This window comes from Ammodytes marinus (assembly GCF_949987685.1).
Source record: "Ammodytes marinus genome assembly, chromosome: 15".
NCBI classification, from domain to species: Eukaryota; Metazoa; Chordata; class Actinopteri; order Uranoscopiformes; family Ammodytidae; genus Ammodytes; species Ammodytes marinus.
Genome location: NC_137219.1, coordinates 8,861,561 through 8,883,794, shown reverse-complemented (window position 1 = coordinate 8,883,794; position 22,234 = coordinate 8,861,561). Strand labels below are relative to the sequence as shown.

General features: G+C 42.1%; 3 protein-coding genes across 4 annotated transcripts; all 3 read left to right on the top strand.

Moving 5' to 3' along the window:
• Positions 1–136: 136 nt before the first annotated feature.
• On the top strand, positions 137–9,184 carry map1sb (microtubule-associated protein 1Sb; the record flags this gene model as incomplete). The annotated part of the gene is made up of 11 exons (XM_080042235.1): positions 137–194; positions 416–595; positions 1,594–1,689; positions 2,640–2,722; positions 3,050–3,187; positions 3,833–4,334; positions 4,624–4,710; positions 5,303–7,767; positions 8,181–8,316; positions 8,462–8,679; positions 9,029–9,184. The coding sequence occupies 11 exons, from the start codon at positions 137–139 to the stop codon at positions 9,182–9,184; spliced, it is 4,119 nt and encodes a 1,372-aa protein (XP_079898361.1).
• A 3,230-nt stretch (positions 9,185–12,414) lies between these two features.
• On the top strand, positions 12,415–18,124 carry LOC307261893 (interferon-induced protein 44-like). Of its 2 annotated transcripts, none has more exons than XM_080042569.1 (8): positions 12,415–12,494; positions 13,223–13,731; positions 13,941–13,992; positions 14,422–14,617; positions 15,003–15,155; positions 15,255–15,426; positions 15,572–15,672; positions 15,790–18,124. In XM_080042569.1, exons 2-8 carry the CDS (start codon positions 13,251–13,253, stop codon positions 15,979–15,981), a joined length of 1,347 nt encoding a protein of 448 aa, XP_079898695.1. In that variant the 5' UTR covers positions 12,415–12,494; positions 13,223–13,250; the 3' UTR covers positions 15,982–18,124. The 2 variants fall into 2 exon arrangements, with proteins under 2 accessions (XP_079898695.1, XP_079898696.1); XM_080042570.1 differs by having other exon boundaries at positions 12,419–12,484.
• Positions 18,125–18,761: 637 nt separating this feature from the next.
• Positions 18,762–21,571, top strand: LOC307262057 (growth arrest and DNA damage-inducible protein GADD45 beta-like). Its single transcript, XM_080042796.1, has 4 exons — positions 18,762–18,903; positions 19,850–19,951; positions 20,115–20,337; positions 20,604–21,571. Exons 1-4 carry the CDS (start codon positions 18,866–18,868, stop codon positions 20,706–20,708), a joined length of 468 nt encoding a protein of 155 aa, XP_079898922.1. The 5' UTR covers positions 18,762–18,865; the 3' UTR covers positions 20,709–21,571.
• Positions 21,572–22,234: the final 663 nt, after the last annotated feature.

Below are 22,234 nucleotides of genomic sequence, written 5' to 3'. Positions count from 1 at the left end.
TGAAATAAAGAATCAATTCATCCTTCTTAAACTATAAACCAAAAAAATAGCTCGAACAATTTAGCCTAATATATCAATCACATGGAGCCTTTTTCTGCATTAGATATTTAAAAAACTATATTTATAAATATTTTCAATGCAGGACTTCCACGTGAATGAGTATTTCTACGGTGAATCGTGTAACCCCATGTCCTGTAAGTTCTTTTGCACAAATGATCCCAACACTTGTTCCACCTTTCTGAATTGAAAACAATAAGGACACATACATTGATAACATTTTTCCACGTGTCAATATCGCACGGACAACACTTTAAATAATGCGCGCGGCCGCATTCCTGCACAGCAGCTGTAATGTCCCGGACATAGATACAGTAAAAGGCGCTGTCAGGCGTTTTTCAATGACATCACACCCAAGTGCAAGTTTCCAACATGGCGTCCAGCCGGGTGCCGGAGAGGGAGGTCCAGGAGGAACAGAGGCGCGCTAGTGCCACCGCAAACCTCGACTTCTGCCCCCACAAATACTCCCTCCTCATCATCATCGGACGGACCGCTCACCTCGGACACACGGGACACATCAGCGGGGACATTGAGCGAGGTGCGTATGTTCGGTTTCATCACGCCCCTTGCAGCTACTGTGCATTTCGCTTTGTTTTTATTTTCTCAACATTCGCTAAAAAATTTAAATTGCTTGCAAGTTGTCGTCGCCTGAATACCTCCCCGAAGATACTACGACTGAACTGATTGCAGTGTTGATGTATTTTTATCCACCCTACTGACCGAGGATGCGTCATCTGGCGGCGCTCCACCATCCACCATCAGCATCACCTCTTCCCTCCGGGCACATTGTAATTAAAAGCAGCTGGAGACGGTGGTTTATCAGTATCGTTGTAACGCTTGTGGGGGAAATGTTGCATTTGGACATGTTGATATCCAGACACATTTTCACAAAGATGTCCAATTATGAACCTTGTACCCTATGTGCTTAGGCTACAGCAGCAACTGTGGAGACAGACAGTAGGCTACATGGCATGAAAGGGATTATCCAGTAGGCTACAGTCAGTTTTTTTTACTGTCTGAGGAGGATGCTGTATATGTGTGCTAGGAAGTAAAACAAAAAGCATTTAGGCTGTAATTAGACAGGGGAACTGAAACGGAAAACACAGGACAGATACTGAGACAGAAATAAAGATGAGATGTTTATCATTTTTCGGCCTAAACATTTCATCACCATCTGCTTAAAATCATGTTAATCCAATATGTCAGCTTTTCATCAACAGCCTGTTTTCAGCTGTGTGAGATGCATGTTTCCAGTATATGTCTGTGTTTTTATTCATCTTAGGTAGGGAAAATCCTTTCTCTACATCATCGTTTCTCATTTTATGTTGTTTCCTTTCATGTATATTGTCTCAAACCCTCACTGTCCACTTTATAACAACTGTTTAATTCAATGCAATTCAATGCCTTTATACTTCTGCATTTATAAATGCCTTGTAAAAATGCACTCTGTTTTCATTTGTAAGTTGTTTACAGCAGAGTAAAACCAATTGGTGCCATAATTGTGTGACTGTGTCTGTGTGTCTTTTATGTCTCCAGGAATTCGGTCATGGGATGTCGACTTAAAATCCTGTACCCTGAACCTCTATCTCCAAGAATTTCTCTCCCATCACACGGCGTCCTTCAAGGGAGCAGGTAAGTAACACGGTGACTCTTTGACACCTTTATAGCTCACAGAAATCCCCATTCCCATGGTAACCCGCCAGTGTGACCCGGTATGGGGTCAGCCGGGAAGGAAGTAAGGGAAGTGGAGGAGCAGTCGGGTGATTGTTTAACATGGGTGGGTCCTTTGGACGGAAAACAATGGTGACCTTCAGCCTAGCGGTGCCACCTCTCTTTCGGCATTTGTTACAGACCTTCACTGTGCAGGGCCAAGAACAACCAACATTTTTTTTTAAAGACAGACAAACATCAGTCTGACAGTCTTCTTTTAGCCGAGCTCTAAAGAGAGGAGATGAACACAGACTATAACAGACTAATCTTTTTCTAGGAATGAAAACATGGAAGCTAGAAAGTTGCCTGTACAGGCCTACTGCTGAAATGAATTTAATAAGGGTTTACATGCAGATTTTGGAGATTAGGGTTATGTAAAATGGAGTGATCAGAAAATGTGTGAGATAAAGATTGGAAGAAATTGTCACTTATTTGCTTTCTCTCTAAGAACTGAACATTTGAACTTCCATGCTACTGACTGTACCACACATTGGAAAGCATAAAGTGAGAAATCTAATACCATGATCATTTTATCATTTGTTCGTATCATAGACAAAGATACGTCCAGTTCCCCTCAGACCGGATATTCACTGCAGACTGAGTTAACTAGGCATCTCATCCTCAGACAGTCCCCCTGACTCAGCTGTTCCACTATTCTTCCTTCCTCTTCTTTCACCTATCCCAGTTCACTTTCTCATTGACTTCTCTGATTTCCCCTCCTATATTTGTTTCTGGCTGCTCAGAACCTGTCGGCTTGTTTCCAAACTCTCTCAGCTCTGACGTTACCCATCTCTTGTTTGTCTCCCTCTTGGCTGCCTGCCCCATCTGACCTTTCCTTTCTATATTCTTTGTTTCTCTCTCTGCCTCCTCAGGGCACAAGTGTCTGCGCCACAGCACCAGAGTGTTGGACACTCAGGTGCTGGTCATTCCTTCTCAGGAACAGATTCATTCAGAGGTGAGGGCATGAATCCTGGTTCCTTCAGAGATTCACCAAGCTTTATGGAAGAAATGCATTCAAATGGCTTGTTTTGATCCAACCCCCGAATATATTTATTTTACAATGATTTAAAGTAGATAAATCATACAATAGTCAAAATTAAGAGGCTGTTACCATTTTACGGATCATATTTTTGTTAGAAAAATTACTCAAATGCGAGTCATAAAAGATCCAAATTCATGCAATTTGCTTTTGTTCTGATAATGCTGTTTTAATACTTTGGATTATAGGGGAATACAATTACATTTCAAAAATAAAATAAAAATCTATCTCTGTCCTGGCCAGGTGTTGGCTCTGCTGTCCAGAGAATCGGCCCATAAGCTGTTGATCTTGGCCGGGCAGAGTGTGGAGGAAAGCGGAGCCCTGCTGTTTCACAAAGGACTGTTCTCACCGAACCAACTGAAACAAATACTAACAGAGCAGGTACTGTGAGGCTTGACAACGTTCAGTTGTTCATCCAGCTGCATATTATGTGCATGTAATCTTGAACATAATTTTTCTATTATTTTCATGATTATTTGGTTTATTAAATGGCAGAAAACAATAAATATGCAAAAACACACTTAAGCAAACATAATTCCTTTAATTTATTCCATTTGGTTAATAAATAATTCTTAAAACTCAGTGAAGCCTTTTCATTTGAAAAAAACAGAACTACCACCTTGTAGCGATATGCATCCATGAGGCATACAATTGCTTGTCAGTGAAAGTACAGTGTTGTGTCAAGAAAAAAGCCGTGGGTGTTTTTTGTGGTAAAATACAATGCTTTAAAGTAGGTAAAGATCCTAAGAAGCTATACTATGGTACAAGGTTACTGCGACCTCACAATATGAAGGTTGCAGTAACCTCTGACCTCGATAATCTAATCTGTTCACCCTGGAGAACAACTGTAAATTCTTGCTAAATTTGACGAAAAATCCGTCAATGCATTCTTGAAATATTTTTCTCACAAGATTCGAGGTCACAGTAAACTTGACTTCTAATCAGGTTGGCCTCTACTCTCAAGTATTGCACAACATAAAGTACTGTATACGTCCGATGTAGGCTTATAAAATGCTCTGTCTTTAGTTCATAGATCAAGAGAGCTCTGCCTCCTCCTCCAAACTCAGTCTGACCCTCAGCTGTCCCAACATCGGCCAGTGGAGGGAGACTCTCTTGGGAAACCAGCCTCTGCAGGGTCCTTTCACGCTCCGCATCAATCCCCCTGAGGTGCTGCCTGCCATGGAGGCCCTGGGGGACTTCACCTCCCTCATCTCTGGAACCCTTTCCCCTCCATCTCCCTTTGACCTCTTGCCTCCTCCCACCACTGTGGGCTTTCTCAAGCTGTCCCGCCCCTGCTGCTACGTGTTCCCCGCCGGCCGTGGTGACTGTGCCTTCTTTGCCGTTAACGGGTTCACTCTGCTGGTGGACGGTGGCTCGGACTCTCAGGCCTGTTTCTGGAAGCTGGTCCGCCACCTCGACCGAGTCGATGCTATTTTGTTGACGCACATTGGGACAGAGACCCTCCCAGGAGTGAACACCTTCCTGGAGAGAAAGGTGGCTGAGCTGGAGCTGAGTTTTGATATAAAAGGTAAGAAGAAGAAGAAGAAAAAAATAAGTCAAATCAATTTTACGCTTAAGCCCAAAACCACACATTTTTCCTAAAAGAGCTCTACAATGTGTTCAGTATTCATAGACCCTCGGTTCATATAAGGAAAAACTTAGGAAGGAGCACCATAGTGATGCTAATATCTCTGCAGGAAGTCGTTACCATGAGGAAATAGTGTTAAGAGATTGTAATTTCTCTGCAGTAATCCTTATCTGGTTCATGTTAAAATTTCCTTTTTGATTATGCATTTCTCTCTCTTTTGTCTGAACAGATGACTTGTCTAAGAGGCTCATCTCTCCTGAGCTTGGAGTTGTGTTCTTTAACACCCCCAGCAAATTGCAGGTGGAAGAAAAGCCTTGTGAGTGACAGCCTTGTATTTCTTGACTCATTATTGCTGATTTAAGTTTGGAACGATCTGAGTTTTTTTATTTGTTTTTGCCCTAACTAATCATTTGCTAGTAACATATCCAACCCCCTCGCTAATCGAAGTTAAAGGTGTAGTCAGCGATTCTGGAGAACGCTTGTTGTCAAAATCACAGCCATTTTCTATGGATATAGCTACTTAGCCAGCTAGCTGTTTCTGCAAGTTATAAAACAGCTGCCAATGTGCTATTTGAATAGCTAAACCAATCAGAGATGCCCACACTTATTCAGAGATCAGGAACCAGGCTGCACTACCACTAACAACTGCTGATATGCATTACTGCCCTCTGTAGTTAGTACGGATGTGTATGTGTAGATGCATGCAGATGACTGTCCGTGTGCGTGTTCTAGTAAAGTATGATATATAAAGAAAATAGGGACTCACTCGTCAAAATACTAGTAATAGTGAGCTCAACTAGCGGTCACAAAACGTAACATGGTACCTTTGCCTTCCTAATGACCTAATGACTGGATTTCTAATGTGAGTGATTTCTATCAAGTTAAAGTTATTCTTCTTGTCATGTCAGGTGTGGACAATGTACTGAAGAGCACACAGCAGGCGGCCCTAACCCTGCAGTTGTTAAAGAAGTTAGAAATCCGACCACAGCCATTATTTCGACCTCAAGGGGTCCCCATTGAGCCGCTTACCCTGTTCCAGAAGATGGGAGTGGGACAGCTGGATCTCTACATCCTCAACCCCGGCAAAAACAGTCAAGAGTACCAGACATTCACGCAAAACTGGCCTGATGCGGTGTCATCGGCGTCCCAAACACTCCCGCTCACCGCCCTGGCCTCAGTGTCCGCCCTGCTCGTGTGGCACCCAGCGTGTCCCCAGGAGAAGGTGGTCAGGGTGCTGTTCCCTGGTGCCACCCCACAGGCAAAGCTACTGCAGGGGCTGGAGAAGCTGAAGGGCCTGGCCTTCCTCCAGAAACCCACAGTGACCAGCGGGGATCTGGAGAAGCTGGGGGATGACAGAAAGACCAAGAGGACAGAGAGCCAGGACAGTGTCAGGTCACAAGGGAAGGAGCCTACCGCCAAACACGGGAAAGAACGGGGCGTTAAAGACGAGGGAAAGGAGGTACCGGTAAGGGAAAAAGGAAAAGTATTCAACGGAGTTGGTGCAAGAGATGCAGATAAATCCAGAAACAAGGAGACAGGCATAAAGCAAAAAGCAGCATTGTCGGAGAAGAATACTTCAAAGAAAGGAGGAGCAAAGGATGGGAAGAAAGAGGAGAAGCCAGGCAGTAAAGAGGAGATAGGTGTCATGAGGAACGATCAAGGGAAAAAGGATTCTCTGTCTCCCAAACCAAAGATTGAAAATAAAACTAAACTTAAAAAGGAGGCAAAAAACGACTTGAAAACAGGAGCGAAGAAAACTAAAAAAGCATCAGCAAAGGAGACGAATAATGGCAAGAAGGTACACGAAAACACTGAACTGCCTAAGAACAACTCAACAAAACCCGACGCTGGGACTGTGGTAGAAATAACAGAACCAGAGATTCTTCACACAGAGAAGCAGAATCAAAAAACAGAGAACGATTCTGAAGAGAGCCCCTCAAAAATGTCTAGCCCCGAGGATATGACAAGTGATTTTCTGAGGCTCCGGGAGGAAACTGAAAGAGAAGAGGTGCAGGTGGAAACAGCAGATGAAGGAAAACAGAAAAGCACTGAGTCAGGAAATGAAAATAGCCTTGAAGGTCGGAGCAAAGAGACAAGTAACAAAGCCGATACACAAGGGAAAGAGCCAGCTGATGGAACAGGGACAATGGTAGGAGAGAGTGGTGAGAAAGCTGGTGTTGATCTGCAGAAAACACCTGGAAAAGACCAGCCTGGAAATGTTGCCAAACCAGCAAAAGTTGTAGGATTTCCAGCTCCATTGAACAAGGCACCAAAGGACGATAGCACGGACCTTCAAGACGTAACCCCAACCGAATACACTCTCCTGGATGGCGCTTTGAGAAATAGCCCTCCCTTGCGATCTTCTCCAGAGAACCCAGTCCCTATCAGCCCCGACGAGGAGACAGTAGAGCCCGCCTCCCCTGATTCACGGCCCAACAGCGCAGGCCACACTCCTTACTGTCTGTCCCCAGATGATGTGTGGTGCAACAAGGCCACTCTCAGCAGGATACAGGCCCAGAACTCTGAGTCCGCTGAAGTTGACCAGTCCAATGGATCATCTAAGGAAGGCGAGGGGCAGCTGTGTCAGTCCAAACCTACTTCAGAAGGCCACACAAGCTCCAGAGAGAAGCAACTAAGCTTCCTTTCTTTGGGTTCCTTTAAAGATGGATCTTCCGACCCCTCTCCCTCCGTCGCTACCACCACCACCACCACCACTACACACTCCATGCCGGCAGAGGTGAGCTCACCTCAGTCCACAGAAGTAGACGAATCGCTGTCCATGTCCTTGGAGCAGGGACCAACTTCCGGGAGCCACAGAGAAGGGGAGGACAGTGTTCATCATTCGCACTCCAACAACGGAGGCCATTTTGTGGGGATGCCAATGAAGAAGCCTCCCAGGGCTTTAGGGCAGGGTTCGGAGATGGGTCGGTCTCCAGCTCCGAACACGCTTCACCTTGAGGGGTCGGCTCATGACGTGGATCTGTGTCTGGTTTCCCCCTGCGAGTTCAAGCATTTCAAACCGTCCGACTCCAGCTCATGTGGGAGCGCTCCGCCTCACTACAGCAACAACAACAACAACCTTAAGGACATGTCACCCAGCGAGTCAAACGCCCCAGTCTGCACAGAGGACTGTCCGTCCACCACAGCAGACGGAGCTCTAGACTCAGATGAGGATGATTCTTGCAGTGAGCCGTCAAACTCGCCCCACAACCTCCGTGTCAGTCGGGCTCTGCCCCAGGACCCTCCTCCAGCCCCTCTGAGGGACAGTCCGCCACTGCCCCCGCATCCCGACGCCTCCATGCCCGTTCCACAGTCTGACTCTGATGCTCACGGGAAGAAAGCAAAAGCAACAGGCATGCGAGGGAAAAGAGCGGTGAGTTTGTTTCATTAGCCTATAACCAAAATATTTATCTTGCGTGGGGTGGAGTCATTTGGTAAAATTCGTAAGTTTTGTCAGTGCCACAACATTGGTCAACATTTAATTGCTGCCCTAGAGTACAGTATATCTTAAATATTTCTTCTTGATTTCTTCTTGATTTTACATGTCATAAAATAATCTGTGTTTGAAGTATTTCTTAATCCTCCAAGAGATGTTCAATATAGTCTGCCAGCATCCAGAACATAATAATAATAAAAAAAATATATAGGCTATATAAGAAAATAATTGTTATGTGTATTATTATGAGATATAAACTATATAATTATGTAATGGCAACAAATTACATTTATTAAACATTATGAATTTATATACATTTATAAAAATCATTGTTACTTTTTTTTAAACAGGTTATTGAGATCACTCAAAAACCTAGCTCAGGAAAAAGCAGGACAGGTAATGGAGGTGCAAAGGGGAATGTCTCTACTACTCGTACTCCTTCCTTCAGCAACCGCTCAGCACCAGCCAAATCCTCCCCCAATCCAGGTATGAGGCGTCAATCGTAAATGATATACAATACTGTAAACTTCTCTGATATTTTACCCTCTTTTTGTTATCTGCAGACAAAAGTGCGTCCATTGATTTCTATTGAATTGTCGATTTGTCCATCCTCCTCTCTCTCCCAACACAGGCCCTAAGTCTCCCCCTGTTGGTGATTTCGGTGTGTACGTGGACCTGGCCTATCTACCCTCTGGAGCCTCCTCTCAAACCGTCAGTGTGGACTTCTTCAGATGCGTTCGGTCCTCCTGTTACATCATCAGTGGAGACAGTCCTGAGAGAGAAGAGCTACTGAGGCAAACACTGGACGCACTACTGGATGGCAAGATATCTTGGCCTGACACTATGCAGGTAGAAAACACAAGCACTCGCACACACAAACACACACGCACATGCACGCAGGCACACACACAAACACACGCACGCGTTGATCCCCATACTTTGCCCTTAACATGCCCATAACATGCCCTTCTTTGAAAGGCGATAAGATTTTTTTTTGCATTGTAATGTAACTTGGAATGTTATGTTTTTGGAGATAATCTTGCTAACTAGAATTTGGCCCCAGAAGAGATTGCAACAGCAGTAAAAGCAAATATTTAAGTACGTTTCTTAAAGGGATTAATGCAGCAATGCAGCAGTCAATAATGGTATCAATTACACAAATGCACCATGTGGCGAATCATTTCCTCTGTATCTCCAGGTGACATTGATCCCCACCTTTGAGTCAGTGCCAATGCAGGAGTGGTACCAGCAGACCCAGGACAGGCAGAGGGAGCTGGGCATCACTGTGCTGGGATCCAACAGCACTGTTGCCATGCAGGACGAGACCTTTCCTGCCTGCAAGATAGAGTTTTGAAGCAGACTTGGGGGATGCAGAGTTGCGAGAAAGAAGGGTGAATATGATCTGAAGAGTGGAAATGTGTGTGTGAGAAAGAGAAGAAAAATCCGGCAGGGATGAAAAAGAGACAACACATACAATAAGAAACAAGGAGTATGGGTAAATAAAGTGAATATATGGCCCCTTTCTAAACAGACACAACTGAGTTCGTAATGACATGGGAATCCCCCCCATCACCTGCTGGTTAATCAATTATTTGTGGGCTACTTTTGCACCAAAAAACCCTTATTTCTCTGTACCCAAGGAGAACATACATATGTGGGGGGAGTATTGCATGAATTTTGTTGACCCATGAGCCCTGGGTATAACACGAGAGGCGATCACACTGGCTGAGAGAAGCATGTCGGGCTGCAAACCTGTGGATGCACATGAAAGCGGATGTTTTAGATTATTCAATATAGTTAGCATACATGGGGTTAAAGGTGATATGTGCCTGTTTATTCATGCATTCAGCACTGGAGTGTGACAGTAGTCTTTGATATGTTTAAGGGCCCATTTTGCTGCTTTTCACGCAACATTAATTGGTTGCAAGAGTTTGTTTATGACAGCATTAATCGCATTGCATTTGTCTCACTTACAAAAAAACATATTTGTCTGATTAGCGCCGAAGCTGTGTAAAAGGGAGTCTATCATTGTACCTTTGATGAAATCACATCCACAGTTTGTGTGTGGTCAGGTGTTTGTCGTGAGCGCTGTAAGGAGACAGAAGGTGAGCTGTGACGTGTGTCATGCCTGCTTGCAAAAGAAAAAAAGGAATCTTGCCGCTTTGGCTTCACTGCTTTATCTGGAGGTACCTGCCTAGCAAACAGACACTGAAGTATCCTCCTGAGCAGATGTGACGTGCCGTGTGTGAGGTTAGTGAGTGATAATCGCCTGATGGACCTGAGTGTGCAAAGACAAATCTGTCAGCAAGGATTAGAGCACCAGATTAAATGTAATAGCATCACAGCAATCATCTTATCAAGGATGGTAATTTATCGTAACCCATTAAAAGTGCTTAAAATCATGCAAATCGGGAATCGGACAGCAAATGCTTTTGTAGAAATAAATGTTAATTTGTTATATCAATAATGGAAAAAAACAAACATTAAAAGCGATGACATTGTGGATGATTGTGGACATGATCATGGAGTTAATTGTTGACAAATATTTGGCTAAAATCATGTTTTATTGACAGCGTGTTGTAAAATCAGCTTTTAAAGGTGTACTTTGTAAATATTAAAAATCTATTCATATTTGGAACAAAGTAATCCCGAAACTGGAAGCAATCTACTTGACTATAGAATACAGTAAAATACTTTATTTTATGGTTTCATAATTTCTTAGAAAGTTTCCTGGAGTTAAGTATATAGGGAAAACAAATGCAATTCAATTCCTTAGATATTGGCATACAATTGACATGTATTGAGAGTAATTATAATAATTGACTAATTATCAAACATTTACTTTGGTTTCAATGGAGCTGAAAATTCATTTGAAAATATACACTGGCTAAGTAAACTAACTCCACTCTATGTTCCCTTTCATGAGAAACAAATGACATAACATATTTTCCTTATGTAATGTAATGTCTTTCACTGCAATCTCCTCTGAACTGTCTTTTACATTGTTCACCTTTTTATTTCCTTTGGCCTCTGTCTGGATGTCCTATCCTGGTGAGATGTAAATATAGCCCGAGTCTGATCATCGTTTGGGGCTGTTTTGCCTTTTAAAGGATCAGTTCACACAAATGTGAGGGTGGAACATACAGAGTTTCCTCAGTACCAAAGCACGAGATCACAAACACATCGCCAACCACTTTCCCCTCTGTCCGAATGCCGCCTCTGAATACAGAAAATACAATTTTGATTCAGTCTCTCTAGATAACCTGGATGATATTGTGTAATTAAAGATATGCCCTGGTAAACCTTTACCATCAGATTGTATTATCCTTCTGTACAATCCTCTTTTCTTTTTAGCACTTTTTCAAACAATGTTTTCTGTCACATATGTTCAATACAACCCGTATGATCCCCCCTAAACCTTTACACCCTCTGTATTTTCTCTGCAAAAGGCTACAAAAATCAACAATTGATTGGGGTTTGGAGGCTTGTACAAGGTCTGTAATCATGGGCAACAGCTACTTGAACCCCACAATAGCCGAGTGAATTGTAACTATGTGTATGTCGTGTCCCGCATGTATCAAAAACTGTATGTACTGTTTGTTGTTTCATTCATGATATTCATGAAGAGAGAGAGAGTCAAGCAGTGTGGTAGAGCCGGGACACTGGGGCGAACATTGAGAACCTTTCACTTTGTATTTGTCTGTAAGTACGTACAGTAACAATGCTAAAATTTGTGGGTTGGGAAGCCGGGAGTAATGTATGAATAAAGAATGTGCATCACCATTCAGAAGTGTCTGTTGAGATTTGTGTAAAATGTAAATTGCACATCTGCCTTGTGTGGACATTGAAAGTTATAAAAGTGCTGCAGGTCAAAAACAAGTTAAACAGTTATTTTTTCTTCAGAAGCATTTCCTTTAACTTTTCTTGCTGATTCATAATTTCATTCCAAAAGAAGTGTCCTATAAGAAAAACATAGGCCTACATCACAAAATTATCCATCACTTCTCAGTCCAAGTGTGGCACTAAGCTGTGGTAGTGTTAACTCATACATTTATTTTGAGATTTAAGGACATTTTAAATTTAGGTGTCAACAAGAAAAGTCAAAATTGAGGTACAGTGACATATACATAATGCACAATTACTACACTTATTTTTGACCGAAGCCCTGTGGCTTACCACTTTATACTTATACTCCCTTACATTTGGGAAATATTGTTTCACAGCTTTAGTCACTACTATACTTTTCAAATCAAAACTTTAGACATAAAACCGGTTTATGAAATGGTTCTGAAGTTGTTAAAATCGGCTCTGAAAAGCTGCTCACATGTCCACATCAATCAATCAACCAAACAATCGATTAATCAATACAAAATACAATCATGCTCAATAAAACATTCGCCTATTGAAATGGCTCAATTAGCATAATAAGTAGCCATTAACTTTTGATAATCTAAGTACTTTTTGCTGCCCACACTTGTGTACTATAAGCAGTATACTTTCACTTTTATATTTTAGGCTATATTTCAAAGGATGGAAATTCCCAAATAGGTTGAGAGGATGTGATTATTCTTTCACTTTCGCTAAATCATCGACGGAGCAGCACACAGCTGAACCTCAGCCGCCTGCTGCCATTGACCACTCAAAGTTTACTACTGTAGGTGCAGGTGAGTTAAATGACCTCCGACTGCATCACTTTACTAAGATAAAAATGTGTTTTATGTGTGTTGTTGGACAGGTTTCAATTATCGATCGACAATATGGCATATTTTCGTCTGGCTGATATGGTGTTTACTTTCACTTTCACTTGTTTCTGTATGAAAACGTTTATCGCACTAACGCTACCACAAATATAGTGTTATAATTTGGTATACTTTAGTATGTTTTAAGTAGCTCAAATAAAGATGTTCTCATCTGTGTTTTTTTTTATCACTCATGCCGTTGTCCTTTGTTTGCATGTTGCTGACTGCTCATTTGTAACAATATCAGAAAGGTCAGATAACATTCAAGGTCTCTCCTCCGAGAGCTCTCCATGTGTCCAGCGCTGACTACTCTATATGTGACTACAAATACATTAAAAATACATTCCAAAAGAGCAGTCTAGTTTTCTATAAGTATGTATCAGTTGCACAGGCTACCTTTTTCTAATGTAATTGCAGTGGAGTAGGCCTATTTTAAATGTGTACTTAAGTAAAGGATCCATCATTCAACATAAGACTGCACATGTGAATAAAGTTTCACACATTAGATACGTAGACGCACGTGTTGTTTTGCAATTTCACATGCAAGTTATAATATTTTATATGTCACATGACAACAAATCTCCCTTTTTTATGACTTAATGCCTTACTTGGAAACTCTGCTGTGTTATCTAACCATCATGCCGTCTCTTCAGGTCTGTTAGTACATTCCCCACCTCCATCATGCCTGTAATCACATCCAGTCTGTCTGAAGATCAGCAGAAGAAGCTGCTCTCTCTCCTGGGTCACGCCAGACTCCACTTGCTCTATAAAGCCAGTGTCCACGGCTTCACTGCTACCGCTTTCCACAACCGCTGTGACCTTCAGGGGCCTACTGTCATCGTCGCCTACAACGCTGCCGGCTTTGTCTTTGGGGCCTACACCTCCAAGGACTACAGGCAGAGTGGACAGGAAGTCATTGACGAAGAGGCCTTTCTCTACAGCATCACTGCAGAGGGAAACAAACCACTGAGGGTGGCAGGTATCAGGGGAAAGAGTGCTTTCACAGACGGAGTCACCGGTCCGAATTACGGTGCTTTGGTGTTTCTGAATGGGGACCAACCTGGGATCCTGTCCACTCCAGGGACAAACTTCCAATTTCAGGCTGTACACATGCACGGGGACGACTTGGTACTGACTGAGTGTGAGGTGTATCGAGTTGAAGGTATTTAGTTGCAATAAGCATTTTCTCTTTTCATCCACATACTTTCAAGGTTTAATATATATTAGTATAATGGGTCTTTTTTATACATAATGCAAGTAAACTGACTAAGGATGTTATTGTTCCATTAAGGTTGACTAGAGTGAATGCACTGCGCAAGTGAGAAGAAACAGAAGCTCTCATGTTACTATGAATTTATTTCCCATGTGCAGGCTTGGGAGATCTCCTGGCCAAACCCTGGCGAAACATGCAGTGGACCGCTGAGTATGTACACATCTTTTGAAACTTTTGTGATGATGGATGAACTCATTTAGAAGTCACAGCATTTAAGTATTCAGAACAAAGAACAACATGTTAAATCCAAAATTCAACATTTGTCCACCGTGTTACGTACCTTTACTTAATAAAGGAAATTATTTACACATTTTGTATGTATATCAACTTACAGTAAGATAGTCACCTGATTTACTTTTAATTTTAAAGCAACCTCTAGTGGTGAAACTTCTCACCTTTATGCAGTGATGTAAAATTGTACTCCAGGCTTTATATGTACAGTGTGACAACACTGTTGGTTGTGCTCAAAGGTGCGACAGATATGAGAACTATAAACCATCAAAGTTAAACTAATACCCTGCAGCTAATGCGGGTTAAACCTGTAAATGTTTTTGTCCGTGTCATTTCTGTCCCCATTAGGAGAAAGGAGCAGCTGATGAAGACCATTCAGAACTACAAGCCTGAGATTAAAACAGTTCCCCAGGCCCGGGTGTTGTTGGTGGGACCTGTCGGAGCTGGCAAGTCCAGCTTCTTCAATTCCATCAACACAGTGTTCCGAGGACACATGACATCCCAGGCCATCGCTGGTACAGCGGGGAAGAGTGTGACCACCCAAGTAATAGCACAAGTTTAAGTTTTTTGATACTGTTTATATGTTGAAGAGGAAATGTCATATTTTTTTTAATCATAAAAGTCAGGGTTAAATATGGTTATTACTACTCCACTACATATGTCTGCTTTATAACTTTTTAGTTTTAAGATTGGGATTTTTTCTATGAAAAAAACACCATGTTACATTATCCCTTTAAACTTCTCTTTCCACACATTTATGAGTTTTCTTTTACTAAAACATTAGAATAAAAGATGGACATTAGAATGCAGATATTTGTTTAACAGAATACTGCACTTTTCTTTCCTTGACTGCTTTTAATACAAATCTAAAACTGATACACACATGCTCTGATTACACAGTTAAATCACATTTTGTTTCCCTTCTGAAGTTCCGCACCTACACCATCAAAGCAGGGAAAGGCGGTGATGCTATTCCCATGATCCTGTGTGACACAATGGGGCTGGAGGAAACAGCTGAAGCCGGTTTGGACATTGAGGACTTGGTTAACATCTGCAAGGGACACATAAAGGATCGTTACCAGGTCTCTTACCAATATCTTCATGTCACTGGTGCATGGTTGATTAACAAGTTTATTGAGCAATTAACAAAATATGATTCCGCCTCTTGCGTTGTTCTTTAGTTCAATCCCTACACTCCCCTCGCCGCGGATGCTCCCAGCTTCAAGAAACAAGTGACTTTAAATGACACTATTCACTGTGTGGTTTATGTTGTGGACGCCTGCACGGTCTCTATCCTCACCCAGAAAATGCTCGACAAGTTCGCAGACATCCGGAAAAAGACCAACCAGCTGGGTAAGCAATACAATTATGTCATTTTCAGAATGGTTCTACCATTTTACAGTGTATATCTTCACTTGATTTTTTTGCTTTATTTCAATCTGATTTCTATTCTATTTCCCTCCAATCTCGCTCAACCTCTGATTCCATGTGCGTGTAGGCATTCCTCAGGTTCTGCTGATGACTAAAGTAGACGAGGCCTGTCCGCTGGTGGCAGATGACTTGAAGAATGTTTACCGCAGTGTTTACATCCAGAAGAAGGTATGCAGTATGTTTCAGTAATCAGCCATATTCTTATGACCTCCACGAGAATTCATATTGGGATTTTTAAAAAATTAAAAATTGTGGTGGTATTGATGGCTTCATCCATTCTTTCAGGCGCGGGTGTTGAGCGAGTCTCTGGGCATCCCCTTGTCCTGTGTGCTGCCGGTGAAGAACTACAGTGAGGAGCTGGACCTGGACCAGGAAACTGATGTTCTGCTGTTGACGGCCGTGGATCAGATGCTGAACTACGCGGACAGCTTCTTTGAGAACCAGGTTGTTGAGCAGCCAGTGCAGAAATACCACTAGGCCTGGTGGTAAGAGCTGATAAAGAGTATGTGCGTACCAAATTTCTAGAAGAAATTGACCAAAACGAACCCCATTTGGGATGAGCCTCTTTTGACAGCCCGTTAAAAATAAGGGCATAGGGTTATGCTTTCACATTCAGTACGTTTGTACATGTGGTGTTTCTCACAGGATTTTTAGATCCTGTTGGGTGAGAATGGACCTTCTAGGGGGGTCTGGGGGCATCCCCCTGCAGAAGAAACCTTATCCTTTTAAAGTTAAATGCATCAATCTGGTGCACTTTGAGAGGCGAAATCTGATTAATTCTGTGCTCTGTAAACAACATAGGGGAGAACGGGGTAATTTGTCACACGGGTTGGTTGTCACAATCGTTATATCTCGGAACCAGAAGGCGCTGTCTATGAAATTTTGGTGTGTAAATATCCAGAATTGGGATCAGAGGTCACCTACATAGTCTTCCTTGGAGTTAGACTGCTGAATTTGAGGTGAGACAACTGTTTGTGTTTTTCATGTCAAATTGAAAATATTTAGCTCCTCAGTATTTTTCTTCTAGGCTTTTACACAATGGGTTTATAACAAAACACTTGTTACCCATCCAAAGTGTGAAGGGTAAACTATATTTTAGATTGTGGTTAGCGAGCTAATTAGTTGTCAGATGGTTGTTGGCCTTGATGCTAGCAAGAAATTCAAGTTGGGGTTGGTCGTCAAATATTTTGGGGGGTTGGTTGTCACATGTTATCTCAAGGCTGCAGCCAGAAAAGGAACCCAATAACGAAATAAATTGTCAAGCTGTGTCCTCACTGACACCCCAGAGAAGGAAAGAATAGAGCAGGAAAAGGCAGCTAGCATGCAAAAGAAAAAAGGGCAACAAAATCAAAACAACCCAGTGCATCCCAAACTAGACCAGCTGCCAAGGCTACAGTAAGTTATTTAGGCCTATTTGTCAACTTGACAATGCAATTAAACTTTCAAATTTAGTTCTACTTTCTTGACTTCTTTTTAAGATTATTCCCATTAAGATAACACTGTGACAAACAACCCCATAGTGTTTGACAACCGACCCCTTGATGGGGTTGGTTGTCACAATGTGTAATGGTGTCTTTGATGATTAATTTCTTCTTTGATACAATAAGATAGAAAATGTGAGGGGTACATATTTCAAGCCAACACCTTAAGCTTCAATTTAATGTAGGAATGACTATTGAAAGATGTTTAGGTGATAAGCAATTCTCACTAGAGTAAAAAGTGTGCCTACTTACCCCGTTCTCCCCTATGCCCTACCTATAACTATTTTCTGTAATAATTTGGAGACACAAGCCATGTAAACTATTGAAGAAAAACACGTGGATTTCAATAAAAAAACAATAAACACTAAGATCTAATATAGACAGGTCCTGTCTAGACTAATTTCTGGAATAATCTGAATCACCTCACCTTGAAGCTAGCCTATTGAAAAATGTTCTTTATTTTTCTTTATGCAAATAGCCTTGTTGAAAATAAATGAATTAACATAGGCTACACATCATGATTAGCCTATCAACATGTGTGCTACATAAGGCAAATTCCCTATTCCGACCATTATATTTAATCTAGCCTATTTCTCAATTTAAAACATAAAAATAAAGTAGCATTGAAAATACAACAACATAAACAAATTACAGTATATTAGACGATCAAATATATTAAGTGAAATGCATGGTTGTTTTAATTTTTTTTGTCCATTTCAATCTAGTTTTTATTTACAAGCAGCAGAACAACAGCTTTTAACAAATATCATGGTGTCTAATGATAACCTGTCTTTGTCACCTGTAACAAAACAGTAGACTACACTTCAACATCTACCGTTCTAACTCCACCTGCCGATTAAGATAATATAGTTTGATGGAAAGCATCATGAAGAGCTGCTAAATTAACTTGGTTAATGTGTCATCTTCAAGTCTTGGTATTCTAGAAAACTGATGTTTTCAAACTGACTTGTTGCTGTTATTTTGACGACCTGGCACTTTTTTTGTATTTAATGTCACTAGTTGGTGTCATGCACTGTTGCATAAAGGGGCCACATGTGAGCCCTGTTTTAATTTAAATTCCATTTCGAATTCACTTCCTTGGGTTTTCTCGTACAAATGCACAGTGCAACTATATCCAATGTTACACACTGTTGTCATTGTTTTGTTCTTGTTCTTACTGTACTTTCAAAAATGCAATTAAAACTGACAGAAGTCTATGTTTGTGTTTGTGTGTTTTTTAAAAGTGTTTTTGATTTTTTACATCTGATTTCAAACTCAGTGTCACTTTCAATTTTACAATTTAAGAACTGTTCAAACTGTTCAATCCCTCAGTAGGACACCAGGTGTCACTCATATTTTCACAATCACTGTTGTTCAGTTAGAGAAATTTTAAATGTAAATATGAGGAGCTCCCACTGCACAAGTGCATCTGAACATATTCCACGTCCAATCCCATGATTGTAATTATAATCAATGTATTGTTATTGATGATTCGCCTTGTATAGGCATCATCATATTGGTACTGTTATGTCAAAAAGTCAGAATGACAAAGCAGAATTGTACTTCCATGTTGTGTAAAATCATCAATCAGTGTAGCCATGGACCTATAAAGAAAGTGTAGCCAACAAAACAAAACAAACCAGCAGTCCACGTGACAAAAGGAGACGTTGGATTTCTTTAGAGCCAATTGCAAAACACGGGTAGTTTCGGTGCCGCCCTCCTCTCAGCCCCCGGTATAAAGAGTATGTCGCAACGTTGCCAACAACAAACGCTACTGCCAACGGTCCTGCACAGCCTGCACGCACTGAGACAAATATAATCCTCCAACCGCCGGACTTTTTTTTTTTCTCACTGGGAATTTATTTTTCTGATATGCAAACATGATTCCAGAGGACAGCTTCGGGTCCATCGAGAACAGGTGAGATATTCTTGCACGTTTTTTTTGTTTTTTTTGTTGCACTAACGGTAGTTTTTATGGCTGCCTGAGCCATGTGGATAGGACCATGGGACCTTTCTTTATATGTCCATGCATGGGACTCGTGCTGGGCAGGAATGCACTTTTCACCCTTTGAACCGTGCATGCATTGAGCTTGAGCTGGTGAAGTAAAATCACACTTTTTGTGCGTTTAGATTTAGGACTTTATCTTGAGTGCAGTGCAGAGATGTTGCCAGAACTGCAACCAACTTTCACTTTACACTGAACCTGATTTGAGCATAATATGACTTTGAACGTTTATGCATCGATATTTTTAGTTCAAAAAGTGTGGTACCCTCATATTCCAATTTGCCAATTTTGCAGTTCTGCTACTGCCAACTGTACTGTTGATGCATGTTGCACAGCCTGCACTGCAAGATGGCTGTGTATGGACCATAGCCCTACAGTAGCCTACACAGCTCTGGGGGGAAACAATAGAGATTACTCCAAAATATCTCTGGTTATACTACTTACTCTATAGTATGTTTTTGAAAAAAATCAACATTTTAGTTTTATTCTGTAGACTACTGACAACATTTCTATATTGATATATTTAGCATTTCCATTCATTAATATAGAGATGCTTATCAAGGAACATTTTGTGTAGACTTGTTTTTCCTCAGAGCTGTATATTTGTATTGTGCTTAACATAAAAATACCCTCTGTATTTTATCACAATGAGCATGCATCAAAACAGCTAAAACTGATGAGACTTGGGGGTTTATCAATAGCCTCTATCTACTTGCCTTTACTCAGTGTTTTAACAACATTTAATGAATTGTATAATACAGTAATGTATTTATTTTCTAAAGGCAGCTAGCTGGTCTACTCATTAATCACTTATTTCAGAAATAAAAAAATCTGAATTGTTCCGTTTCTCCCTCTCCAGGATGCATTCGGCGGGTCTGGCTCTGGAGGAGTTGCTGGTGACGGCTCAGAAACAAGACTGCCTGACCGTAGGCATCTATGAATCGGCTAAACTTCTCATTGCGTAAGTTGAGACTATTAAGTTTGGCTTACGGTGCCTGTAGTATAAATGTAAAAGTATGCTTCTCTTGCATTGTAGAGAGTAACTTTGCCCCACCCAACAGTCGCAGACATGAGAGTTCAATAGCCTGCCTAAAACTCATCTCTTTCCCCTGTCCTCCTTTTAGAGACCCGGACAGCGTGGTCCTGTGTGTGCTGGCAGCTGACGGTGCCGACGACGTGGCGCTGCAGATCCACTTCACCCTGCTGCAGTCCTTCTGCTGCGACAACAGCCTCACCATACTGCGAGTGTCGGGGGTTCGCCGGCTCCAGCAGCTGCTCTGTGCCGCAGTGGATGCCAACAGAAACCACCAGGAAGAGCACGGAGACTTCCACTGCATGCTGGTTACGGTGTGTGTGTGTGTTTACAACCCTCTTGATATGTAACTGGGGGAAGGCCAAAGTGGAAATGTATTATTTATCACTACTGAAGCAGTAGCTAAACTGTTGCTTCACACTCTTGGCAGTAACTTTTATTGCACTTGGAACTACAACAGTTTTTTCTTTCCATTTCTCAGAATGTCCTTAAATGTAAAATGTTAATGCTTTTCTGCAGACCAGATTCCCCTAAAGGATTGAACGTGAATTTTGATGTTGCTTTGTTTTTTCCGGTGCAGAACCCCCAGGCCGACCACTGCAGGCTACAAGAGGTGGGCGCCTACTGCCAGGAGAGCCGGCGACTTGACCAGTGGGTGGCTGAACTGGTGCTGCAGGAACGCTGAGGGAAAACATAGGCGCCTTCGAGGTTCAGATACCAATGAACTGAGACGTCTATAGTGGCTCATGCAGGGGCAGGTGGCCTGGAGTGAACTGGCTGGGGCTATCCTGACTGATGACACGTGTGGAGCCAAGCACTCCCATCTCAGTGACTAGTGAAAATAGTCAAGAGGCGAGACTAGTTCACAAACTCTCAAAGGCAGATTCCCCTATCCAGGCCACTGTGTTTTTACATCTGTAAAACTAAATGTACGCTTCTATTTTCTGCTTTTGTTTGGCTCTTTGCCAAGTTGATGGGGTGTGCCCATCAATAAGAGGTTTAGCAGCATTCAAACTAATATGTCCATTGTCCACACCCCGACTCGTATCTGGAAAGCCTGTATTTTCTTTCCAGGAACTGGACAGGAATGCAGTTATGAAACTATGCCCAACATTCCTGTGTATTCCGACACGGGAGAGTCCTTGGACAGAAGGTGTGTGTGAATGTGTGGTATGCGTGCACAATACTCGGGTCTTTCTTTAGAAAAGACTGGGCATGCGGTTTGTTGCGTTCTCCAAATGAGCAGCTGAACCTGCGAAGGAATCGTTGCCATGGAAACGGCAATGGAAATGGTGTTCGGGTTAAAGTCGCACAGGACAGAGCTGACCATGATGGTTTATTGGTCAGAAGAGGGGACAGAAAAAGCAATATGATAAACTGTGTCTGATCTGATGGGAGAATAAGCTGTACATTCTCTGTGCTGCACATTATGCTACAGTCAGTGCTACACCAGTAATGTATTGATTGTATCAGTTTTGTGTGTAATTCATGGTCTAATTTTTTTGTTCTCTGTTAACAAGTTCAATAAATGATTGTATTCAAAACTGATGGCTGATGGCTTTAGCAAGAATTTGTGCTCGAATTTCAAAACAAAACAAAAGTCGTGTGTGCGTCATGGAACTGGAACTACAGCTGAGTCATGCAACTCCAGTTTTACATTTGGGTTGAAGTAATCAAAAAAACATGCACACTTGCATGACGGGGCCAAACAAGCGTAAGTCTGTTGCAGGGAGAAACTAAGGGCGGAGACAGACACTCTTTGTGTTGTGTTGGAACATTCAGGCCAAACAAGCTGAAGCAGAACTACTGTACCTACACGTTTAGAAAAGAAAGGGAGGGGGGGGGCAAGTTGCCAGCTAAAAAACACTTGGTTTCATTTCTCCTAAGCCCTCTTCATTCCGCTTTTGTTTTATGTTTTAATTCACTTTAACCTGCAGATGCATGTTCCATAGGCTGAGAGCCAAAACCATGTGTAATTTAGTGTTGGTGTAACCCCACCCGGAGTAAGGTATCTCCACATGATCAGGTAGCAAGATGTCCCTGCAACACAAGCAGTTCACCCTCCCCTCTGTCCTCCTTTCCCCACCCCACCCTCTGCTCTCACATGTCTGCTCACAGCTCCGACTGCAAAGCACAGGAGATGGGAACATTCAGGCACATGGACCTCCCATTTGTTTACCATCAGCTGGACAGGGGCCTGGCTAATGTGGA